Below are 25,954 nucleotides of genomic sequence, written 5' to 3' on the forward strand. Positions count from 1 at the left end.
GGAGGCTTCAATGAGATCAATCCGTATCCGTTCCTTATACGTGTGCGATAAAGTCATAGTCACGGCATCTACCACCTGGACAGTCTCAATGGTGATCTTCTCAGTGGGTATTGCTAGTGACCTGACCGGACATAATCCATGTCCATGTAATTACCTGTGGCTCCTGAATCTATAAAATAAGAGCAGTGGAGAGCATAGGTTCATTGGCACCCCATGTCAGGGCAATGGAAATGAACACATGGGGGGAGACTGCGGGAAAGCGTGTGTAGCAGTCTCAGTTCTTGGTCTATACCTCCACTCCCCTCCTGAGCAGAAAATGGAACAGAGAACATGGAATGTTAAGACAAAGATGCAGAGTAAAATAACAATCTAAGAGATTGCTGTTGAAGAGGCGGTGGGCTAAACCTTGAGCTCAATAAAATCCTTTACATCAATTGCGTTTTGTGAAGATTCTTCAGTGACGAGGATGGGATTTCCTTGAACGCCAGCCCACCGAGCAGCCGTCCATTTAAGCATAAAAACCACAACCCTATCTGTGGCAACTGAAAACCTACGACTTCAGAAGTTTATGGAGAAACGTTATAAAGTGAACACAAGTGGAAAGAAACTGAAGCAGCAAAGTCGGGACCGATACAGAGGAAGTGAAAATGTATGGATTTAATTGACCGGTTGGCAACTGCGTTTCGGAGCGCTCTGAAATGTGTAGCGAGCGAAAACTCTGGCGCAGGATTATGAAGTCAGTCATCCGCGCAGTGCCTCCTCCAACCTGAATTTAACTTTCCCGGCTCCTTCAAAACATTGAGAAACATTCATCTGGGGCAGCAACGTAACTGCAGCACGAGGCCGTACCTCCATTTAACTGTTTGAGGCAACTCTACAGCCCCAGCAGCGTGAGATCACTCTGCATCTTTCAACCACAACGTTCTGCTTGCGAGTGAAGCAACGCAGCGACGCGCTCCAAAGCTAGAGTAAAGGACCTGCTCACGTCATTTTGCGTGCCACCATTTTGTTTCCACGGCAACTGGACACATTATATATTAATAACAACGCAAACAACGCTGCCGTTTGCAAAGCCTTAAAAGCGTTAGTTTAACAGTTAATGTATTAACCACACCGTGATCCAGGCTGCTGCCAGCAATGCTTTAAAAGCGTTTGTTAATAGTTAAAGGACACATTACATGTAATCGCACAAAGCCATTTCCAAACAGAATCCATGGAAACAACTGTTTATCATTCACGAAGAATTTAAAAAGGTGATTCTTCCCACAATCTTACAAAAACTGTTTTCACAATTCTGAAAAAAATAAAATACTGATGCCACAACGAAATCAATCATAACTCAAGGTGGCATCATTTCAATGTGAAATCTAAATGCAGAACCACGTTATAATTGAAACATACGAGTACTGCGATTAAAGAAACGCAATACACCACTGTTCTGCCAATTACTGATATCAATCAGTTAATCTTCTAGCAATATAACAGCTAGCATCACAAACACAGTCAGGGCAACGCCACCCTGGGGATGTGCAGTGACTCATATTAAAACAACCACTGTGTAAACCACATCTGAAAGTAAACAACCAGCCATGCAAGGAATACCACCAGCAAATTGTTTCTAGGATACAAGAGGTGAAACAATAGTACCATGGAAACGATGGAAGAAATGTTCTCGATCATTATGTTTCCGCAGCACATGATTTGAATTTTTCCCAGTGAAAGGTTTACTCATACACTGCCTAGGGAACTATGGGCAGGAACAATTTGAGAATCTTCCCCCTCCTATCCGATGAGGAATCAACAGCCTTACAGAATATGAAAAATTTATTAAAATGTTGGATAGGCATTACAAACAGATCTATGAGTATTATTCTTGAAAGATACAATTTGGTTAACGGAAACAAGAAGCTGGAGAGACGGTGGAGCAATATATAACGGCCTTGAGTGGTTTGGCCACTTCATGTGAGTTTGGAAATAATCTTGATGAGACTAAGGGATCAGTTTATGTTAGAATGCACTTATGGCAAAGTGAGGGTAGCATTTTGGTCAAAAGGCAATCCATCTATTGAGGAAGTCCTTAGAGTTGCAAAAGAAGCCGAACACACCAACAAGTGTGTGAAGGGGTTAGAAAAAAGTTGAATATGAAACAAAGAAGGAAGAAATTTCCCAAATGCCAGAAGTTTTAGCAGTTCAAGAAAAGAATGTGACTAGGAGGAACATGGGAATCAAAAGAGAAAAAAGGAACCAGATTCAAAGAGGAAAGATGGTAATAAGAGAAGATGCTATCGTGACAGCATATATCACCTTCCTTCTCACCTTAGATGTATTGAGTCCCACCAAGCATTCTGCAAAGCAATCAAAACTAAGCTTTTTGTAGGAATTTCTGTTGTAGATTACTGATGCAAGAATCTCAGCGTTGTAAAAACTATGTATGCACCTGCGCTATATGTAATCACGCTATGACTAAATGCTCCTGTAACGAAGAGACCACCTGGTCACCTGTAAACTGCTTAGTCAAGATTTCTTTCAAAAATTCATGCAACAGCGCCTCGATGCCTTTGGGCTGTAAGTGTGCTATACAAATACAAATAAATAAAATACATTTGGCTAGTAGTCAGAAATGTCCTGGCATCAGAGAGATATGCAAGAGATGTAATAAGAAAGGACATTTCACCAATTGTTGTAGAACAAAAATGCAAATGTCAATTGCATTGATGAACTGTGAGGAGTTGGAAGAACGCACTTTCGTCATTGATGGTTCTGAAGTCAATGTCGTAGAGGATGCAGATGTTGAAAAACCGATGGCTACAATAGAAATGGAGGCACAAAAACCAGCATGGTTATCGACGCCGGAGCCAAGTATACATTGTTGCCCATGTCAATTTTCGAAAAAAAGTTTGAAAGTTATTACATTAAAAGAAGTAGATGTTAAACCAGTTGCCTATTGTGGGTGACGCATTGATTTAGAAGGTTGGTTCTGGTCAACAATAAAGTTCAAAGACAGGTTAGCCAAAGGAAGCATTTATATTTCCAAGAAAGGAATCACTGTTGAGCTGTTCTCATCAAAAAAACACTAAAAATCAGACTTGATCCCAATGCTGAGGAAACCGTCCATGCAATAGATCAAGACATGTCACCTGGATCATTTGAACAACATTATGTTTTTCGAGTGGAACTAGGCAATTTAAAGAATTTCAGGCACAAGATTTGCATGAGAAGTGATGCCATTCCTGTTGTACAAACAGTGAGGCCAGTTCCCCTGGCAATTAGAGCTGAAGTAAAAGAAGAACTTGAGAAGATGTAAGCCGAAGGTGTAATAGAAAGAGTGGAATCCTCTGAATGGGATTCACTGTTAGTTATAGTTCACAAACCTAATGGAAAACTTAGGTTATGTATAGATCTTAGATGTGTGAACGAATGTGTCATTTCGGACAGACATCCCTTGCCGAACATTGCAGAACTGCTTGGCACTATTAAGGATGCCAAAGTAATGAGTACTCTGGATTTGAAATCTGCATATCATCAGATTATGTCACATCCTTTATCCAGAAATGTCACAGCTTTCCTTACCACTGAAGGTTTATTTCAATGAAAGAAAATGCCTTTTGGGCTCATATCTGCAGTTGCTGTTTTCCAGCGTATAATGCATCAATTATTTCATCACATGCAAGGTGTATTCTGTTTTCAAGATGACGTGTTGGTTTATGGAAGCAATCAAGATTAACATGAATTTAGGATTCGCAAGGTTCTAAACATATTCAAGGAAGCTGGGTTGACACTTAGTAAGGACAAGTGTAAGTTTAGCAGGTCCACAAAACAATATTTGGCGCATGAGATTTCTAATAAAGGCATTAAGCCCAAGGAAGATTTGCTAAACCCCATTCTCAATTTCCCCAGTTCTGATAGTAAGGACAAAGTAATTTTGTTCTTAGGCATGGCTGAATATTATGCCAAGTGTATTCCCGAGTTGGCGAGCAAAACCTTTCACATGAGGAGGTTGGTAAAGTTTGTTTTGGATGATCTATGTGAACTTGAATTTGGCAAGATAAAAACGGATTTGAACAATGCGCCCACTTTGAAAGGTTTTAATCCTAATAAGAAAGGCATTCTCACCACAGATGCAAGCAATCATGGTTTGGAGGCTGTATTGTCCCAAGTAGATAAGGGGATAGAATATGCAACTACCTTTGCCTCTACAGTTTTAAGAGAAGCAGAATGTAACTACTCTACAATTGACAAGGAGCTTTTAGCTGTCAAATGGGCGATTAATAGGTTCTGCTCGTTTCTTTTGGGATGAAGTTTGTAGTAAGGTCAGATCACAAGCCACTCAAGGAGATTTTGACCACAAAGGGTTTGGATAAGGCGTCTTCAAGAATTCGAAAGTGGGTGGCGAGTTTGCAAAAGTATAACTGGGAGGTGGGATATGTTCCTGGAGTTAAAAACAAATCAGCTGATTGGTTATCACTGTTGACCAATGTTGTGGAAAGTAACAGTGACGATGAGTGTGATGAGGAACAAGTTTTGTATGTTAATCAGGAAGTGGTGTCCGAAAAGGAAAAGGAATGGGGGGATGCTACAGCAGAAGATGAAGTCCTAAAACATGTGAAAAGGCGTCTTGAGAGTGGTGTGAAAGGCAATGGGATTAGGAAGGGAACATTACTAGAGTCTGTCAGGCATGTTTTTGAAGAATTACGAATAGAAAAAAGAGTTTTGTGTTGAGGGGTGACAAAATGTTTCCACCTATTGGTGTGAGAAAGAAAATATTAGAGCTAGCACACGAGCGCCACCAAGGTCTGACAAAAAACAAACAAATCATTAAACAGCATCATTGGTGGCCGGGGATGGATTTCCAGGTAGAGAGACTCAGAGATTGTAGTAGATGTGAAGATTCTGCCAAAGGTTACACCACAAGACATGAGCCGATGACTCACATCCATTCCCACGTGCCTTGGGAAAGTGTAGGCTTAGACACTGTGGGTCCTGTGAGGAGTCAAGGAATGATAAGATTCTGCATTGTTTTGATTGATATGTTATCTAGGTGGGTGGAAATTGCATGGGTACAGAATATATGCTATAAAGACTGCATTTTCGGGTGTAATTTTTTAAAAGGGAAGGTTATCCCACAACCATTATCACAGACAATGGCGTCCAACTAGTGTCAGAAGAAATGAAAGCGTTTCTCAAAGAGAATGGAGTAGAGCACAAAATCAGTTCCATTTATCATCATGAGACTAATGGAATTGTCGAGAGATTTAATAAAGTCATAAAGAATAGTATCAAGGGTAGTATTGCGGATAATGGTGATTGGAAGAGGGCGGCTGAAGAGACAGTTGTCGCACATAGGTTCATACCACATGCCACCACGGACATTTCTCCTTTTGAAATGCTGATGGGGAAGGAAGCCCAATACAAGGGTCTTTCCCTCATGGTTGGGTAGAGCTTGTAAAAGGGACATTGATTTTAAGGAAATTGAGAAGGATATTTCTCACAGACAGTTGAGTAACAAGATCTGTTTTGATACAAGGAATGCAGTTAAAGAATGCTGTGTGAAAGTGGGAGATTGGGTTAGAATTAAATGTCCCCACTCAGCTGCTGGGAGATGTGTGGATTGGTCAGAGCCCATACAAGTACTAGAGAGGTTCCACAGTGCCGTCAGAGTTTCTGATGGTAGGGTGTGGAACGTAAACAGGGTGTGCAAGAGTTACAAGGACATTCCAAGGAGTAACAATATCATTAACAAAAGGAAAAATATAGAGACAAATTTCAGATCCGAGAAAGAGAAAACCATGGAAGAGTGGGTTGGTACCGTACGAAAACGTGTTTGTTGTAAACCCTCAAATTCGAGGGATTATGTGAGCTGAACAAGTTTTATTTCAGTTTTAGCTTCAAGAAAACTAATTCCACATTTACTAATGTGCTTTGTTTAGCCCCTTAAGTGCCAAGGACCAGCTATCTCGTCCTTGACATTACCTCTGTGTTGCCAAAGATGAGATAGCTCGTCCTTTTTGGCACCTTGTTTTGAGCGCGCTCAAAAATGTAATCCAACCCCCGGGCTATGTGAGGGGAAGGTCCCCCCTCACTGCCGCGGGGCTGGATTACCTTCAATTTCACGTCAGCGTGCGTAATGCACGCCGGCGTGAAAGTGAATGTAATTTCACTGCGGCAGCCATTTCGGGCTGCCGCAGTGAAAAGAGGAGGAGAGTGCCCTTCTTCTGCCTCGATATACGGCTGTATTTCAACCCGGAGATCGAGGCAGGTGTCGTTGGAAAGGGGAGAACCTCCGCTTTCCAACGACACCTTGTGTGACAGCATTGCTGGTCACGGATCGGGCGCAGATCATTCGATCCATGGCTAGCAATGCCACTAGACACCAGGGATGTCTTTTGAAAGCAGGGGGGAGGGGCTGCTTACTAGGTAAGCGCAGCCCCTTTCCCCCTCCCCAAGGCCCCAAAGCATGGGGCCACATGTATGGAGACCCCCTGGGGGCAGATGGGTGGCCATCTTCCCCCAAGGGTGGGGGCATATGAAAAAGAAAATAGAAAACAATGGGAAGGGGGGAGGGGTTTGGGGACCACTAGCCACCACGGATTTCTTTTAGGACATGAAAGGGTGGTGACCCTCGCCCTCCCACCCCAAGTGGAAAGGGGGTGGGCCCTTGTCACCCTCCCTGGGGGGGCAGATTTCTCACCCCAGGGAGGAGTACATGAGTTGGCCCCCCATCCAATAAGGGGGGAGAAGGCCAACAGGAATGTGTGGTCAGGCCCCTCAAATGATGGGGCCTGCAGGGATGATGGGAGCCCATCTGCCCCTAGGGAATGGGGCAAAGAAAATAAACAAATGTCATGGCTGGTGTTGGTGGGGGGGGGGTTGGAGTCCCGCCCCTTCCCTTCCCACTGGACCACCAGGGAATTCCCCCCCACCAAAAATAGACTTGGGGGGGGGGGTCATGTCATGCAGCCCTCCCTGGGGGCAGTTATCTGCTCTTAGAAGGGGCATGTACCAAACTTGCCTTGGCGCAGAGGGGCACATCGGTGTGCCAATCTGGCCCCAGGGTGACAAAACCTTACTGTCCCACCCACTGGGGGGTCTGTCCCACAATTTTTGGTGGCCCTCTTCCCCCCTCTCCCCCAAATGGAGGGGCGGGGGGGGTGTACCTCATGCAGCCGTTTATAGGAGGCCCAGGGAAGCCTGCATGAGGTGCCCCCGCCACCCATTTCGGGTGAGGGGGGGGGGAAGAGGGCCACCACAGAATGTCGGACAGACGCTCCAATGGGTGCGGCAGTAGGCTTTGGGCACCCTGGGGGCAGAATGGCACACTATTGAGCCCATCTGCGCCAAGGGGAGTTGGGTAACCAAAGTAAAAATGGTAGACAACATTTTAGGGGGGCTGTGGGGCACCCCAAACCGACGGGGAATTTTCTAATGGGAAGGGGTGGTGGCGCCCTACTCCCCCCACCCACAATGGAGTGGGAGCCATGTCATGCAGCCCTCCCTGGGGGCAGATATCTGCTCCTAGGAAGGGACACCGGACCCCAGAGAGGAGTGCATGACAGTCCCCCCACCTTTATCTGCCCCCAGTGAGGGATACATGAGATGCACTGCCCCTCCAATTGGGGGGTGGAGAAGTGCACCCCCCTTCACATTACAAAATTCCCCAGCAGTTTAGGGTGCCCCACAGCCCCCCCTAAAGTGCAGCCTACCATTTTCAATTTTGTTCTTTGTTTACCAAACTTGCCTTGGCGCAGATGGGCACATTGATGTGCCAATCTGCCCTCAGAGTGTCCAATTCCTACTGCCCCATCCATTGGAGGGCCTGTCCGATGTTTTGGGGTGTGCTTCTCCACCCACCCCAAATGGAGTGTGGGGGGGCACTTCATGCAGCCCTCCCTGGGGGCAGATATCTGCCCGTAGGAAGGGGCAAGTGTGTTTTCACTGTGGGGGGTAGGTGAGCTGAAGTTCAGTAGACCACCAGGGATGGCTTGCAAGGGGGGGCATGCTTGGAAAGTACGAGTAGATTTGTTTTTGCTGGGGTGACCGTAGGTAACATGTTTTTCATTTTGTTTACAGCTTTTTCTATGCTAGCAGCTGCAACGTTATGTGAATGCAGTTTTTTATTATTCTATGGTTAGGGCCCACTGTCAGTGGGGTGGGTGAGACTGGGGCTGGATTGTTGGTGATGTGGGTGGGAATGGGCCGTATGGGCAGATATTATGGTGGGCTGGGACACAATTGCAGGGGCAGGCCACAAATTGCCCCCCATGCCAGCAGAACATTGGCGTTTCCCTGGGAGCGGATGCCTCCCATGTGGGTTGTCTGTCTGCAGGCCCAGGCTGCACCTCTGGCTGTGCTACGTTACAGGTGTCACCTTCGGGGAGGAATGGGGATCCTGCCAGGGCTCCCAGGAGCCACTGCTGTGCTTAGGGGACCGTACACCCACATGGTACATGGACGTCCAAGGCCAGGGACATCACCTCCAACCGCCCTGGAGTTGCAGCTGGACTGCATTATAGCTTTTCCCGTCGGGGAGGTATGGCACACTGCCGGGACTTCTTGGTGGGGAGTAGCTTTAACGCAGGGCAGCCAGAGCTCCAGCAAAGTCGGCAGTAATATCCCTGGCCTTGGGCACCCTTCTCCCATGTGGGTCTTTGCCGGGCGTTCTGGGTAACAAATTATGGGCCGCTCCGTGCAAGTCAGACCTCTGTGCATTCTCACGGGTATCCTCTTTTGGGAAATGCATGGGGTTCCCCGTTTTCCTTGCTGGCTTCGGCACCCTAGGCCCAAATCTGTAGGTTGCCCACATGAACAAAATGTGCTGTGCCGAAAGGCTAGGGGTTACCAGTGGGTTACCCTTTTCCGCCCCGGTAGGTGCACCCACACATGTGAGGTACCGTTTTCGTCGGGACACCTGTGGGAACGCGGGGAGGTATGACATCTGTTGGTGACGTATTTCGGTGAATGGACAGAGGGAAATGTCTCTGAAATTGGCTGGAAATAAAGACAATTCTCAGACATTTCGCTCTGGCCACCCACCGAAACACCGCCAACACCACATGGCCTACCTTCTTGCATCGCCACACGTATCCCGATGAAAACAGTACCTCACATGTGTGGGTGCACCTACCTGGGCACCAAGGGGAAAGCCTAAAACATGGCTAACTCCAAGTCTTTTCTGACAGCTGAATTTCAGGATTTGTTCAGAAGGGCACACCATACAGATATGGGCCTAGGGTGTCCAAGCCACCAAGGAAAACAGGGAACCCCATGCATTTCTGAAAAGAGGACACCCGTGTGAATCCGCAGAGGTCTGACTTGCGCAAATCAGCCCAGAATCTACTACCCAGAACCCCTGGTAAAGTCCACATTTTCAGACATTTCACTCTGCTCACCCAATGAAACACGCTGCCAACGGTACATGGCCTACCTTCCCGCGTTCCCACAGATGTCCCGATGAAAATGGTACCTCACATGTGTGGGTGCACCTAGAGGGGCACAAAGGGTGAAGCCAAAAACACGGGTAGTCCCAACTCTTTTCGCACCTCAGGATTGCAGGATTTTGACTCATGTGCACACCATACAGATTTGGGCCTAGGCTGTCCAGGCCACCAAGGAAAACTGGGAACCCCATGCATTTCTGAAAATAGGACACCTGTGGGAATGCACAGAGGTCTGACTTGCGCGAAGCGGCCCAGAATTTATTACCCACAATCCCCAACAAAGTGTTATATTTGGTGGGGAAAAAAAAAACACAACGTTCACTTTGTCAGGGTTTCTGGGTAATACATTCTGGGCCGATTTGCGCAAGTCATACCTCTGCAGATTCCCACGGGTGTCCTCTTTTCAGAAATGCATGGGGTTCCCGGTTTTCCTTGGTGGCTTGGACACCCGAGGCCCATATCTGTATGTTGCGCTTGACTGGAGAAAGTGTCAAATTCAGGTGTGGAAACAGACTTGGGATTACCTGTGTTTTAGGCTTCCCCCTTGGCACCCAGGTAGGTGCACCCACACATGTGAGGTACCGTTTTCATCGGGACACCTGTGGGAACGCACGAAGGTATAACATTTGTTGTGTTTGTGTGGTTTTCATAACGTTTTGACCTATCTGCTGGTGCCCTTTGTCACACAACCCTTTCATTTCCCAAATGTGACCTATATTTAGTCGCTGCTTTAGGCACCATACACTTTTGTAACCTGCACAAGTCACCTACCCTTGAAAAGGTCTGCCTGTGCTCTTTCAAAAAATGGATGCTTGCCGTTCCTCACCACATTGGTTTTACTGATTTACACATACCAAGTACGTCTGTTCAGGCCATAAGCATAAAACTCCTGTGTACCATGGCTCAGTGTTTGGCTTGTGGTATTGCTCGTTTTGTGAAACACTACAAAAAATGTGTGCTTTCCTAACTGCAAGAATCGGGGGAATGTAGCGCAGCATTGTTTCTCAAAATTCATAAAAGCCATTGCCGTACCAAGCCAACCATGTTCACCAGATACCTTTTTTCCGTCATTTTCCCGCTTTTTCCCCAAACTATGGAATTTTCCCCTACCTGGTTGTTGCCTGATCTGCGCAAATCACCCCTGCCTAAACTTGGAATTTTGTCTACTTTTCAGAAATGTATGCCTTTCTGTCCTCCAATTCGGCTTTCCTACCCTTTTCTTCCATTCCGTCCACGCATGTCCAATTGGCAAAAATGGCCAAAATCGCCTACCTCTCACAAAACGGTTGATGACCACATCAAAATAATGTTTTCGTTTCCAGTCAACCTGTTCTTGAAAGCCAGTAAATTGGGGAATTCAGCACAGCAAACTATTTGTTCCTAGCTCTTACAAGGAAAAAAACCACAGGCTTCTTTGTACATCAATTGGCATTTTTTGAAAAAACTCAAAATGTTCCCCCTTTTTGGTTATTTTCTCTCACTCCCCTACAGCAACCTAGGATTCCTGTGTGGCGTTAGGACCGCCTACATGTGGGGAAGAAAAGGGGACCAATTTGGCTGAGATGTCGTATAACAAAAAAGTTACAAGGCATTGAATGGGGACATACCGAAATCACCAAAAAAGGCCTTGGCACTGGGGGGGGGGGAACCCATGGCACTTAAAGGGTTATAGCCAGTATACAAATTTTGATTGTCAGATTTTGGGATGCATGTACTACACTCCTGCGTTTTCCTTTCTGTTCAAACTTTACTTAGTCAGTTGTATGTTTTGTTATACCTAATAATTTTTCCTTTTCCGGTTGTAACAATTTGGTGGAATTAGCAATTTATGTTATATTTTGTGTAAAGGGTGGGGGGGTGAGATGTGTATCATCCTCTGTTCTTTGCCCATACCTCCACTCCCTCCTGAGTGGAATATGGAACAGAGAACATGCAATGCTAAGGGAAAGATGCAGGGTAAAATAACAGTTATGAGATTGCTGTTGAAGAGGCGGTGGGCTAAACCTTGAGCTCAATAAAATCCTTTACATCAATTGCGTTTTGTGGAGATTCTTCACCAGCAACATAAGGGGACATTTTCAGACACACAAGGCTCAGTACACGTTCTCCCATCATGTCCGGGCCAGAGCTTTTCCCAAGGATTTGTTCGGGCGCAGGACATACACGTATGAAATGTCCCCGTTTATCACCTTCATGACGCCATTTGTTTCTTTCCATGGCAGCTAGGGGTGCTTGTAAGCCACCCAATTGCAGACGTTCAGATATAGTATATCCCAGTTGTTTTAACTGAATCCATAGCACTGGACGCAGTGTGGCGTGCTGGAGGAAGGAGTTGGAGAAAGGGGTTGCATGGTATAAACACTTCTTTATTAAATAAGAAGAAAGGAAGGCCTAACTCCCTATTCTAAAGGGTATTCCCGACCTAAGGAAAACTCAGGTGCTGGTCGTCAGGGTGGATGTCCAAATGAAAAGAAAGTCCGGTCCTCTGTCCAAAACTACCCAAATCTAGCCCAATCACTATACACACAAATAACAAAGAACACCAGGAGAATGACTGGTATCCACCTTACTTACTTGGGTTTAAAAAGTCTTAACTAAGAGTTTGGGTTCCACAAAGATGTAGAATACCAGGACCCCCCCCTCCCGCACCCGCGCCCCCCCTCCTGGTCAAATGGTTAAGTGTCTTGACAATATTGCTGCAAACCATTGCCCTAATGTCTTAATTAACAAAACTGTACTGGGAAACCAGAAGAATGACTCCCTTGTCCTGGTTCACTTGACTTTTGATGTCAAGTTCTTATTAAGCTTTTTCCGTAGTTAATTCAAGTGCTGCTTCCATTTGCTTACTGCTACAATAAGTATTTTGGTAAGGGAGATTACTGCTGAGTCTTTGGTTAACGTTGCCAGAGTTACTGGGAGGAGGGGGATCACTACTGAGGCTTTTGTATGCTTTGCTACAATTGCTGAGATGAGGGAGATCACTCCGAATGCTTTCGTTATTCTCCCCCAAAGCCTCTACTGGGTTTTACTGTGGTTTCAGTTACCCCTTTCTTCTCGGAACACGTTGCTGGTTCTTCCTGGGACATTGGGGCAGCTCTTCTGCGTTTGTTGCCACCCTTTCCTCGCTTCCCTCTACCCCACTTCGGTTCTGCAGGGCCTCCAGTTCACTGGTAAAAGCGTTAAGGGACCTACTGGTCCACCTCGCTGAGGTCACGCCACTGTTAACCGTATTATCACTTATGCATTCGTCGGGCCCCCCTTCTAGCTACCAAGGCTTCCTACAATCTTCCAGCCACGTCTTCTCGACCAAGAACTTGCTTCTCCATCCGGCATCTTAGTTGCCTGGTTTGAACGTCTCAGGCAGTTGCGCCTTCATGCTTGCTCCTCTCTGGTTTCCCTGGTTCCCTTTCAGGCAGTGCTCGGTTTGAATTTATGGTCAGTAGCTGGGTCCTCCCCAGCGCAATGTTCTAGTCCCTTGTCTAGATCGATGATTCCTCTTCAGGCCTCTTCTTAAAGCACATGAAAGTAGTTTGTATAACTCCCGTAATCATCTACCTCACAGTATTTCCACAAGACAATTCATCAGGTTTTATAGGAAGACGAGAAGCGCCTCAATAACACACAGTGACACTGTCCGAAGCTTTTCTTGCCGATCTTAGGGATTTTGGTGACTCAAAAAGGTAAGAGGGTAAGGGAGTTCCACCATGGAACGGGAGTCACCATCCCCATAAGGGAAGTCCCTCCCTGTGAGGTCCTCCTGCTTTTTACCACCCCTAGGGAGAATATCAACTCCCAAGCCTCACAGGGATGGGTGAGGGGAGAATACGCCCCCCCCCCACCCCGAGACTGCCTTTGTTGGTTTGGCCTCCCTCGCTACGCTCTGTTGCTCCCACATATTTATGGTAAACATTTACCAACCTCCACTTTAAAGCTCACCAGCCGCCACTGGTACGATGCTGTCTGAAACATCTTTCCTGTGGAGTGACACTAACAAGTTCAGTCTATGCATTAAAAATAAAAGCAAAAAACTGAAAAAGACATAATAGCTCAAAAAAGTCTAAAAATGTATTTAACACATCTGGATAATTCTAAAGTTCATGGATTAAGACCACATGAAGTAAAACTGACCATTGCACTTCAGCTGGCACAGAAGGTCAAACAGACAGGATTGCAGTCTAGCCATAGGTCTGGAAACTTCCAAACGGTATGAGGGATGCATGTTAGCTGTGTTGTAAGAAGTCATTCCTCACTGGGAGAATTTTGGCTCTGACATTCAAAGCTGCTCTTACTCCACCTCCACCTTAAAGGTGGATCAATTAATATAGAAGAAACAGCCTTTAAAACACAAGCTTAAGTTATGGTTTATATTCAATGATTAGGTAAATAGCTAAGCCCTAACAATTTAAACAAAATCACTTATCAGTATAAAACGGTATATAAAAAGCACTATATCTTAGTAAGGTACCCTATGCACAAAGGGAAAGATATGTTCAAGATCACAATCTCTTTCAAGCCAAGAGCATTAAACTCCAGGCCATGCTTCATCCCATTGAAATGAAGCATGGCCGGAGCAGCTCGCTGAACAATATCAGATGGGAAGGTTAGTGCAAAGCAAATTATCCCACATTAGAGACATCCCTTGAATGCAAGCAGCTGGAAATGAGCCATCACCTTGCGCCTCTGCTGGGAAGAGCCAGTGTTATAGTAGCCGGTAGCCCTGCGCACCTCCTCCTCTTGCTGCTGAATTTGCTGCTGCAATAGAATGAGTTCACCAAGCAGGCCCTGCCATGAGTTCACAAAGGGAAACGGGAAATGGAGGAGGAAAACAAATGTTAAAAACAAAGGGAAAAGCAAAGAAGGACAAAACACTAGAATGAAAAGGACAATGAAAATAAAATGGAGGACAATGCTCTACTCTACCAACAAGACCAGGTTGTGAAACATTACAAAGATGAAAGAAAGGTATGGCTAGTAAGGAGACTAGGACTAGCGGGGCGACTACCAGCAAACACTTGTACATCACTCATACTCGTTTTTGTGCAGGACCGTCTCCCTTGCACTCATGCAGCCTGTGTGAAATGTTTTTAGTTGGTGTTGGGAAATGACATGCATTACTTATGTAGGGGAGGACTGGTCCAAGAAGACCCCCCCTCGCCTACGCTTTCTCCCCAGGTGAGGACTATGGCTCCTTTGGGCGTCCCCTCATGCCACCCGGGCCCAGGTGGTGGAGGGTTCACCCACTGGAGACATTGCCCGCACGTATTAATTGCCCACACGTATTAAAATTTAGCTAGGCCTAGAAACCATTTTGTCTGGTAAAGATGGTGTGAGCTCAGCGCACTGTAGCGCGGCCCCCACCCTTGGAGGGTTTCAGTCATCCTTGTTGCCGCAGCACCCTGGCAGATCCGCTGCGAGCACGTTCCCACGAACAAGACGGACATGAGCTAGTGTAATACACTAACATTGTAACAGTTCACCTCCCGCAGTGTATCATCGCTCCCAGCATGACCCGGCCAGCAGGCCTAGGCAAATGAAAAGAACAGTAAAATGGTCGTTATATGCCAGACAATCTTTGTATATTAATGTTGAGACTACTTGCAAAGGATGCTTTTCTCTCATAAAATCCCTTGTATTACAAGAGCCTGTAAGATGTATAATTACAAGAGATCATGCCCCCATGATATAAGCGATGGTGAGCATATACCATTGCAGTTGGGTACTAATAATAACGGCACGCACCAGGAATCTGTTTGTTACGTGTGTGACTGGAAAACTTACACCCCATGGGCTCGCGCCATAACTGAACTAATGCTGCTAGAGGACACAAGAAAACGAATGTAACCATACGAAGGGCCCATGTGAAGAATGCATGAGAAGGCGCATGTCATGTGTGCATGTCTAGGCCCCACATGCGCCACCACCGTCATGAACAAGTGGCGGGTTACTTTCTATGTCCTCCACCAACCCTAACTCTACCTCACTTACTGCAAATATATATGCATATAACTAAATACTGCACTTGTTAAAACATAATGTATGAATAAGGTACTCAGACTGGGTATAATCAAGACACATCCAGCAAAGTTTAAATGCATGTTTTGTAATGTTTTGAATAAGTATTATAGAGTGTTCAAATGTTTGTGATGTCTTTACCTAAATAGGCAACACACGAGGGAGATACCTTTGTGAAATACGTGCAAGGCCATTCCCCCTCCCACCCTGCGAAGGCTGCCAAGGCATGAGAGCAGAGACCGTGCCGCGCTGCGTTACCTCCCCCAACTAGACTGGAGCCGCTTGAAAGACTTGTAACCCCTCTGTAGCACCCAAGGCCACCACCCGCCACCTGCATTATTTACAGCACAGCAGTAAACCTCTGCCTGAACACACGCGCCCCCTCGTAAACCTCACAACCCACCGGACCATCTCAGACTTGCAATCAGGACACCCAACACTTTGACAACACACAGCGGAACATCCATAACAACTTCTAACAAGGCAGAAAGACATGTACCGCCCGTCCCAGGCCCCGAAGCTTAGCCCCTCGACCTATGGCCCTGGTCAACAGGACACTGGTAACCATGTCCTGACGTATTACCTCCAGACCCCTCACAAGGTACATTCCTCCTGTGTTGCATTAACCTGTTGTATAACCTATTGAAAGATTTACTAAAGAAGATAATACCAATATGCCTGAATGACTGCGGTGTGCATGGCCTAGGGCTAATAAGTCAGGAGAAGACATTCATCTCTGCCACTGGCCGCGATGGCCCCACAACACCGCCTGGATGAACTCTGCCACCCTGCCAGGCCCAGCCCAACCCACGAGGCTGCCCAGTGACGTCTGCCAGCCAGAGCCAACCACATCACAGCAGCACCTATAGTTAGTCGTCGCCACCCAATCCCCATGAACTTGTGCCCCCTATAGTGTGTAGGTTCTTATGACGTTTTTTGTAAATATATACGCCTGTCTTTGCTATTGTCAGACAGAGCGCTCTCGGAGTTTGCAGAGTCCTTTGCATGCCCTATTCTGATTGATAAACTCCCATTTACGCTCACCCGCACTCTGTCTTGGCCTTATTCCCATTTTGGGAGAGTCCTTCATTGTCTCACATTGCGGGGAGGATCGTGCTGTGTGGGGACGCTTGCCTTCAGTGGTGACCCCGATAGCGTGATATTATTTCTTCCTAAACTCGTTATAACCGTCCCCTTTTGGCACGAGAATCTCCGGTCGAAAAGGGATACGCACGGTGAGCCGGCTCCGGGAGGCTGCCCGCCAACGGCGACCGGTACACTAAGAAGTGCGCACTCAATAGAGAAAGGGTACGGGATCCCGGTTGAAAATCCCCTTTGAGTACCGCTCGCCGGAGTCGGGGCTGACTGTTGAGCTGACGGCGACACTGCCTGGACGGACCCAGTTTCGGAGACTATCGGTTCAAGACGGGCACGTGAGTACTGAGTGTGAGCGATTGTAAAGGGAGGGGGGAGAGAAGTGTAGGACAGGGAACGAAAAGGGGGTACGAAGGTATACTAAAGATTATTCTAAAATTTCCTTTCTTTTTCTTTGCATATGGCCATTAGGATTACGAGGTGAATAAGAGATAGAAGTGACGGGAACCTAGCTCCGAAAGGGGGTGGAAGGCGGCGCCGCATAGTGCTATATTGACTAGTGCTGGGAATATATGACGAAGTGAAATATAAGATAAAAGTGTTCAGCAAAAGGGGGCACTGAGAATATATTAGTGATCGCTATTACTTCTTTCTTTTCTTTTTCTTTAGGGGTGGGGGGAGAATAAAAACCAAGATTAGCACGAACTTGGGAAGAAAGTAAGAAAAAAGGGGGCCTACTAGAAGGGGGAGAGCAGGTTAAAACATCTAAATATATGCATATGCGCATTCATCTATCTAAGTAAGACAGACAGGGACAGCCGGCTAGGGAGGAAAGGGAGGGCAGCGTGAATGGTGTACTGAGTGTTACCAAGAGGTGTGTGCACCTCGTATGTGTCAGGGGACAATTTGAGGCTGCGAATGTGTAAAACGGCTATAAATGTATAATTGTCAAATGGTCATGGTAAGTGTGACCGGATGAAACTTTTTTGAAGACAACAGTGATACAGTGACGTGAGTGGGTGCCTTTTGATTTCCGGGTTGCTATTGTCAAAATAAATGATGGGTTGCTCTTGTATGTGTCCTCCAAAGAGAACAAAGTAGAAACTGTGTACAGTCAGTTTCGTATTGAGCAGTCAAGAGAGGGAGAGCCCAACCGAGCATAACATTGAATGTGAAGTAGAATACGAAAAATAATATTGATACTACATTCATATTGTAGTTGCAGACACACAGAGACAAATAAGCACTAGGAGAGCGCAGAAATGGGGGCTGAAACACCCTTATCACATATTTGTAAAAGTCTTCCAGGGTACGCGGAGCGGATTAAGAAATATCACGACCAATGGGTAACTGAGTTGAAGGGAGAGGGGCTCCCCCAGATATGGCCAGAGGGAGGGTCATTTGATAAAAGCGTTCTGGATATGGTGGTCACATGCGTTTTCTTGAAATATAAAGGAAAACAGTTGCAAAATAGGAGGGAAATAATAGATCTCTGGAGGTTATTTGAAGAGGTACCACCGCCTAAAGCACCAGCATTAAATGCTGATCTCCCATCCACTACAGACAATCCACTGATGATACAGAAAGATATCAAAGAATTGCCAAGTGTAGCGCCACCAATAGAGGTAATACCAATACTAAAAAAACCTGTACCCGCAGAAGGATACAGTGATCCAACTTATGTACCTCCCCCGACAACTACTACACCCCACAGGCCCACTGCACCCCCACCATATGAAAGTACAAGGGAGCGAGGCCAGGCGAGTACACAAAGGGTGGACATAGAGAAACTCACAGATGATTTACAGTCAAGACTCTCAATAGCAAAAGATGAGCTCTCAAGGATAAAAGATATGTGCGGACAAACAGCACTTAATGCGACTAGGTCAGGGCGCACGTCCAGAGCGCCAGGCGAGACAAGAAGGCCCGAAGAGGGGTGGAAGAAGGGCGAGATACTGTTCAGAATTGAGGAAGAACCAACCCGAATAATTGAAATAGAGGCACATGAGGGAGATCTTGACAATGAGGAAAGGCCTATGGGGGATAGAGATGAATTGCTATGCGATATAAGGGACGAGTTAGAAGAAGGTGACAGGTTGAGCATGGCTATGGGAGGGGGAAGCGAAGGGGGGGATGGCACATGTTCAGTGAGAACACTGGACGATGAGTGGTCGGGACGACTAAGGAACAGAGTGGGGAAAATGGCATCACTAGAGACATCAGCACCCACATCAGGTCCGGGTGCCATAACGAAAGGAAAGCTGCAGCTCCTGTTGATACACAGAGGAGGAGGGAGACCTAACTATATCCCATGGGCACAAATGGATAAAGCCAACTTATTAAAGCTATTGCCCCCGTTATCAGGAGGGGCAAGTAAGTGGATATACGCCTTTGAAAAACATACTGCTGGGGTACCCCTAGCTGTAGGAGATGTGAAAAGTCTGCTCGTATCAGCGGTGGGCGATCAGGCTGAAAGAGTATGGGTTAAAGCCGGTTTCCCAGGAGTTACGTTAGATTGTGACCGCCATGATGGGGCCTCCTTTAACACAGTGCGGGCTAGGGTGTGGGACGCCTTGCACGAAACATTCCCAGATACACCGGACTTGCAGTCGGTGATGCAATGTACCATGAATGAGGGGGAGGAGGCTATGGATTACATTTTTCGGGTCCAAGAGATGTGGAGAGCGGAGACGGGCACGCCTTGGTATCAATCGACCTCTTTATTTTACTTCATTATAAAAAGAGGGCTCCCAAAGGAAGTGCAGAACGCGCTCGACAAGATAGCAGGTATTGAAGCAAAGGGATGGCCAGAAATTCAGAGCATAATAGTACACCATTGTAAACGAATAAAGGAAAGGGAGAGGGAGGTAGCTCAGAAAAGATTGCCAGACGAAGCAAAGTTAGTACAGACAAAATTGGTGAAGGTCGCAGCGGCAGTAGCCGCACTCCCACACAGCAGGGAGGGAGAAGATGAGGAGGAGGAGGGGCTGATAGCAATACAGGGAAGGATGGCAGCTAATTGGGCAGGAACAGGACAGCGGCAGTGGAATGAGCAAGGTGGAGGTCCGCAGTGGCAAGAGTGGACCCCTCGAGGGGGACGAGGTGGGTACAGGGGCCGAAGAGGAGGCGGAACGGGGTATGGGGGAATGGGAGGAAATGGATGGCAGGGCCCTAGAGGTGCACAAGGAAGTTGCTGGAACTGCGGGCGATGGGGGCACTATTCTAGAGAGTGCAGAAGCAGACCCAATAACAGGTTCCAAGAGGTAGAACAATATGGCCATCCCCACCCGGGAAGCCCATATGGCCTCCCAATGGGACAACAACAACTAAGAAACCCAAGCCAAGGTAATGCCGGCCAGCAACAGGGACCCCAGTATAGAACACAGAACCTCCCACAAAACATGCCTAACAACGACAGCATGCAATATACACCAGGCAACCCTTTCGTGACAGCAGCAAACGGGGCCCCCGCACCAGCACCTTACAACGGCATGTCAGTGGTCTCAGGTAACGTATTCAATGAAGGGGGGGCGATGAGACACCCCGCATAGGACAGCCCACAGAGAACACTTGCGTGTCCAGTTCTATCTACCACCCACAGTGCAGCAGAGGAACCATTGGTAGGGGTGCAGATAGGAGACAGGCAATTTGTATTCATGGTTGATTCGGGAGCGGAGAAATCATGTGTCAGGGAGGGCCGGTTCCCGTTATCTAACAGGAAGTTAGAGACGCAGGGGTTCTCTGGGGCTGTAATTGAAGTTCCTTACACAGAAGTTTTGGATGTAACCGTAGGGGGCAAGACTGTAAAGGCACCCTTACTGTATTATGAACAGTCCCCGATAAATTTGCTGGGGAGGGACCTTATGAGTAAACTTAACATGACCATATCATTTACCGAAGGAGGAATAGTGTGTTCTACACCCGGGATATGCCCCTTGCGTGCAATGTTGGTAGTGCAAGCCTACACAACCACACAGGAAATACGAGGGCTGCCACAAAATGAAGAGATGTTTATTGAAGGGCTAAAGACTTTGGCCCTTATAGTTCCAGAGCTAAAAAGCATGGATTGGAGGATTCCAGCAGAATTCCTCTTCCGCCCCATAGTGTGTCCAAATGCAGCACCAGGATCAGTGGTGTCGTTGGATTTGCACGCTGTGCAGGTATCAACGAAACGGATCGCTGTGATTGGAATGGACAGAGAAGGATGTGAGTGGCGCACCGTGCTGTGTACAAACGCCAACCTCGCCCTACGCGAGGTAACAGATGAGGATCTCTTTTCAGACACAGAAGCAGATGGTGAGATAGTAATGGAAATAGCGATGCCCTGTGACATTCTGATCCAAGCCAGACAGATCCCCGTCCAATTGATGGCAGTGGTAGGAACACCACCGTCATTTTTTGATGACGACATGAGGCTAGTACCAAACAAATTATGGACAACAGGCCCCCATGATGTAGGGCTGTTGCATGGAGTACAACCTGTGATAATAAAACTAAAACAAGGAGCTATCTTACCCCGAGTCAAACAGTATCCATTGTCCCGTGAGGCTGAAGAAGGGATAAAAGAAACGATAAATGCACTACTAGTACAAGGGATAATAGTGCCTTCAAACTCACCATGTAACACATGTATTTATCCAATCAAAAAAGCGAAAGGGGGGTCTTGGAGGATGATACAGGACTTACGCCCCCTCAATGATGTAATACAGAAAGAGTTCCCTCTAGTCCCGAACCCTGCATCAATACTATGCAGTATCCCAAAAGCAGCATCACATTTTACAGTAGTGGACTTGAAAAACGCATTTTTCTCAATACCCCTGGCTGAAGAGAGTAGATATCTTACAGCGTTCACACTGGGGGGAAAAAGATATGAACACTGCAGACTGCCACAGGGATACTGTGAGAGCCCGAGCATATTCAACCGCATATTGCATGAAGACTTGGGAAACCTATCAGTAGAGAGTACGATTATTCAGTACGTGGATGATTTATTGGTGTGTGCACAAGACGAAGCAACATGTAGAAAAGATTCAACAACGCTCCTGACTTTACTAGCCAACAAAGGATACAAGGTAGACAAGGAGAAGCTACAGTATTGCCTGACTGAGGTCCTATACCTGGGACAGCTCATATCAAAAGATGGAAAGAGAATAATTCCTGACAGGGTGGAGGCAATAAGGTCAGTAGGAGAGCCCACGACAGTGAAAGACATGCAGAAATTCTTGGGGATGTGCAATTATTGCCGAGCATGGATACTAGACTATGCAGTATACACCAGGCCCCTCCTACAAGCACTCAAAGAAGCACAAAAGGAGAATGGAAAAATAAAATGGTCAGAAGAAATGAGCATATCGTTTCAATCACTGAAAGAGCTAATTTCAAGCGCTCCAGTACTAGCAAACCCTGATTATGGACACGAATTTTACCTATTTTCCCATTGCAAAGGAACACTTATGACAGCAGTACTGACACAAAAAACATCCTTAGGACACAAGCCCCTGGCGTACTATAGTGGTACTTTGGATGCCGTGATGCAGGGTCATTTCGCGTGCGAACAATCGCTCGCAGCAGCCGCATTCGCGATTGAGAAAAGTGCCACAATAGTAATGGGATGCCCTGTGACATTGTTTGTGGAACACTCATTATTTGCAATACTTGAAAGATCGAAAAGCACACTGACCACACAGCGGGCAACAGCATACGAGATCATATTATCCAGCGCCAACATCCACATAGTGAGATGTAAAACAGTGAACCCCGCCACATTCATTACAGAACCGTGCACATTAGAGGATATGCAAAATCACGACTGCGCAACCCACACAGGAGAAGGAGGGGAGGACACAGTGGTGTGTGAAAACGCTCTCAGCGAGGGGGAAGTGTACTTTGTGGATGGGTCCGCATCAATTGATATGGACACGGGAGAAAAACACGTTGGCATGGCGGTAGTGAGATTAGAGGAAGGTGAGTTTGAAACATTAGTACAGTACCGCCTCCCGTCGCATTACTCTGCACAGGCAGCAGAACTGATTGCGCTCATAGAAGCACTACACGCAGCAAAAGGCTGTGCAGTAACAATATACACAGACTCAGCTTACATGACGACAACAGTACATGGAGGTCTAGCAAGATGGGGCCGTAGGGGATTTAGAAGGGCAGATGGAACACCAGTGCAGCATGCAGAATTGTTAAAAGAATTAATAGAGGCCCTACAAAACCCTACTGCTGTAGCAATAGTGAAGTGCCAGGCCCATACATCCAACACAGACGTTGTGTCTTTAGGGAACGCGGCAGCGGACGCTGCCGCCAAAGAGGCTTCCTATTTTCAGAAATACGACACAGGTGAGTTCGTGATCAAGAACACAACAACCGAAGAACTGTCAGAAGGGTACAACATGATGTCCTTATCACAAATACTAGAATTGCAGGAAGGAGCTAGTGCAGAAGAAAAACTAACGTGGACAAAACGGGGATGCAGCCAATCAGGAACAGACCTATTGTGGCGGCAAAATAACTCAGGGAAAGTGGTAATGCCACTAAAGTTACTATAAGTAGCATTTCAACAGCTACACTTCCCTACACATAATACCAAACAACACATCGCAGCAGAAATACAGGAAGAATGGTTTGTGCCCTGTCTCCAGGAGCATGTGTCTCGATTAGCAATGGAATGTACAACATGCCAAATATACAACTCAGGAATGACATTACGCACACTCCGGGGAACAATTCCAAAACCCATCGGCCCCTTCAGAGAACTACATATAGATTATGCAGACATGGGGGAAAGGTGTAATGGCTCGCGGTACATGATCGTGGTGGTGTGCCCATTTTCAAGGTGGGTGGAAGCGGGACCATGTGCGCGACCTGATGCCAAAAGCGCCGCCAAGTTCCTAGTAAGGGAGGTGTTCCCGCGCTGGGGAATTTGTGACGTGATTCGCTCAGACAACGGCTCTCACTTTGTGAATGAACTCTTCAAGGAAGTGACCACATTACTGGGTATAAAACATAAATTATGTTCGATTTATCATCCCCAAAGTAATGGCGTAGTGGAAAAGATGAACGGCCTGTTAAAGGGCAGGTTATCAAAACTATGCTTCTCATTGAAGAAAAATTGGATTTACTGTCTACCCCTGGCGCTATTTGAACTAAGAAATCAGCCAAGCAAAGACCACCATTTATCCCCGCACGAAATCGTGACTGGGAGGAGAATGAACACAGCACACTCTCCACTGCGCGAACACTCAGATGCTCACAGAAGTGCCGCAATATTAGGAGAAGAATTTACAGACTATTTACGAAAATTGACAAGAGCAGCGCGCGCCATAGCAAAACAACTGTCCCCACCCTTCACTAGAGAAGAGGGAAACGTAACAGGATCTGTCACGGAGCCAGAGCAACAGCTACAGCTGATGCCAGGTGACTCAATTTATGTTAGAAGCTTTGTGCGTCGGTGGAATGCACCACGATTCCATGGCCCCTACGAAGTAATATTTTGCACACCCACGGCAGTGAAGGTGAAAGGATTGATGTACTGGGTGCATTTGACCGACGTACGAAAAGCATACAGCAATGTACAAGAGGAGATAGATGAGGAGGCACAGACAACAGCAAACGATGCAAATGAGTAGGATGGCTAAATAACGACTTGTGTGTGTGTGTCAGCACTGGACTTGAATGGAATAATGACTGACAAGGATAGTCCAAAAAAAAAAAATAATAAATAAAAATTGTGTGTGTGTGTGCTTTTTTTTTTTTTTTTTATCTTGTTGAGTGGTATGTAATTAATGAAATAATAATATTATAGCCTGTATATACCCTTGTCTGTGAACACCCCTCCCCCGCATCCCCACCCGCTTCCATTCCCCGTCAAATGTATTGGCACAGATGGTGCCAGCAAAACGGTTACATGCATGCACTTAATGCACTTTTATATCTCAAACAGGAGCTTCCATGGCATCTAACGGGCAGCCTGCAACGGATAGAATTAGTAGAATGAGAGAATTAGTATATGAGAGATGTAGATATTCGTATGAGTGTGGATTATCAGTGTGCATCACATTGTTTTTTATGATATTGTTTGGCTTGGTTACATATTGGTTTATAGCGTTCATCTCTATCGAGATGTACAAGGGGGGAGGGAGTAACAACACTACTGGACCAATTAACAGTACCACCGGGCCCAATGCAACTGCAGGGGTCAGTACCAGGGAAGGTGATTTTTTGATATGGGACGGAACTAAACTTGTGTGGGGATATCATACCACACCATCCAGTGTTGTGACCTCACAAAGAGAAAAGCCACAAGGTGGAATGCAGAGCAACACAGTGTCTCCACCAGGGGTATCCAATTACAATGCCCACAGTCTTAATGACCGAAACCCGTCTGCCATATCATGGTTGTATAACACCCCCACCAGCCAGCTTGCCCCCATCCCAAAAAACAATCTGCCAGATAACATCAGGAAAGAAGACGATAAGCTACTAGCAATGCACGAAATATTATATGATGAATGGGCCAAGGGGGGCGGGAATGAGAAAGGGGGGTCTAGTTGGTCCACTGCCCAGGGGGTTGGGAAGTACTACATGAGTAACAAGAACAACAGACGAAAGAGAAGCAGGGAGGAGGAAGTATGATGAATACTATGGGCTAGGTCTAGATAAGATGGAAGACCCACGACACCCCCATCAAACAAATAAGTGGTATGCAGACATGAGTGCCACCGCTAAACAGACTACAAACGAGAGCTGTTATGTCTGTTCCCTCATCCCCCATGCATCAGGTACACCCAAAGTGTTGCTACCCAAAGAGTTGCCTATTGTGGATGCCCAATGTCTCCTTCATCTCACGCTGTGCAGGATTAAGAACACCTTCCAGGCACACGATGTGACTCTTCAAATGCTGCAGAACGAGAAAACGTGTTACCCAAAAACGGCAGGAGTGGTATGTTTGAAAGAACCATTTTTTGTAATAGAAGGGACACTTTTTTCCGACAACAAGCGGAAGGATGAAGAAGTGCTGTGCAAAGCGGAAGCACTAAGAGGTGTGGCACCGGATAAATTGCAGTGGATAGAGGAAACATGTACACCAGTATGGAGAGAACACATTTCAAAACTAACTTGGGTAACTGCCATTGAAAAACCGTTCAAACTGCAAAGCGAAATGGACTACAAACTGTGCTTTAAAGGAGAAGGGAGAACCCCCATGGGAACAAACAAGAACTGCAACAAGACCCTCACCATCCCAGACCTAAGGAAAGGGACAACGGCCCTGATGGGCACGTACTGGGTGTGCGGCAACCAGGCATACCTACACCTCCCCCAGTCATGGAGTGGCAGCTGCTCAATGGCCACTCTGCACTCAGCTCTAATGGTGATACCAGAAAGCCACGTCGATGGGACACAGGAACGCA

At 46.6% G+C, this 25,954-nt stretch overlaps 1 protein-coding gene across 5 annotated transcripts in view; it reads right to left on the minus strand.

Moving 5' to 3' along the window:
• OPA1 (OPA1 mitochondrial dynamin like GTPase) overlaps positions 1-25,954 on the minus strand; it is a 1,475,337-nt gene that overhangs the window by 1,097,281 nt on the left and 352,102 nt on the right. For 3 of the 5 annotated variants that reach the window (XM_069617415.1, XM_069617414.1, XM_069617416.1), the window contains exon 6: positions 14,106-14,216. The exons of the other annotated variants lie outside the window; for them this stretch is intronic. In XM_069617415.1, the coding sequence (XP_069473516.1) occupies positions 14,106-14,216 (111 nt within the window). The remainder of the gene's footprint in view (positions 1-14,105; positions 14,217-25,954) is intronic. 5 annotated transcript variants of the gene reach the window in all.

This window comes from Ambystoma mexicanum, chromosome 10 (genome assembly GCF_040938575.1).
Source record: "Ambystoma mexicanum isolate Mex_15411 chromosome 10, UKY_AmexF1_1, whole genome shotgun sequence".
Lineage (NCBI taxonomy): Eukaryota > Metazoa > Chordata > Amphibia > Caudata > Ambystomatidae > Ambystoma > Ambystoma mexicanum.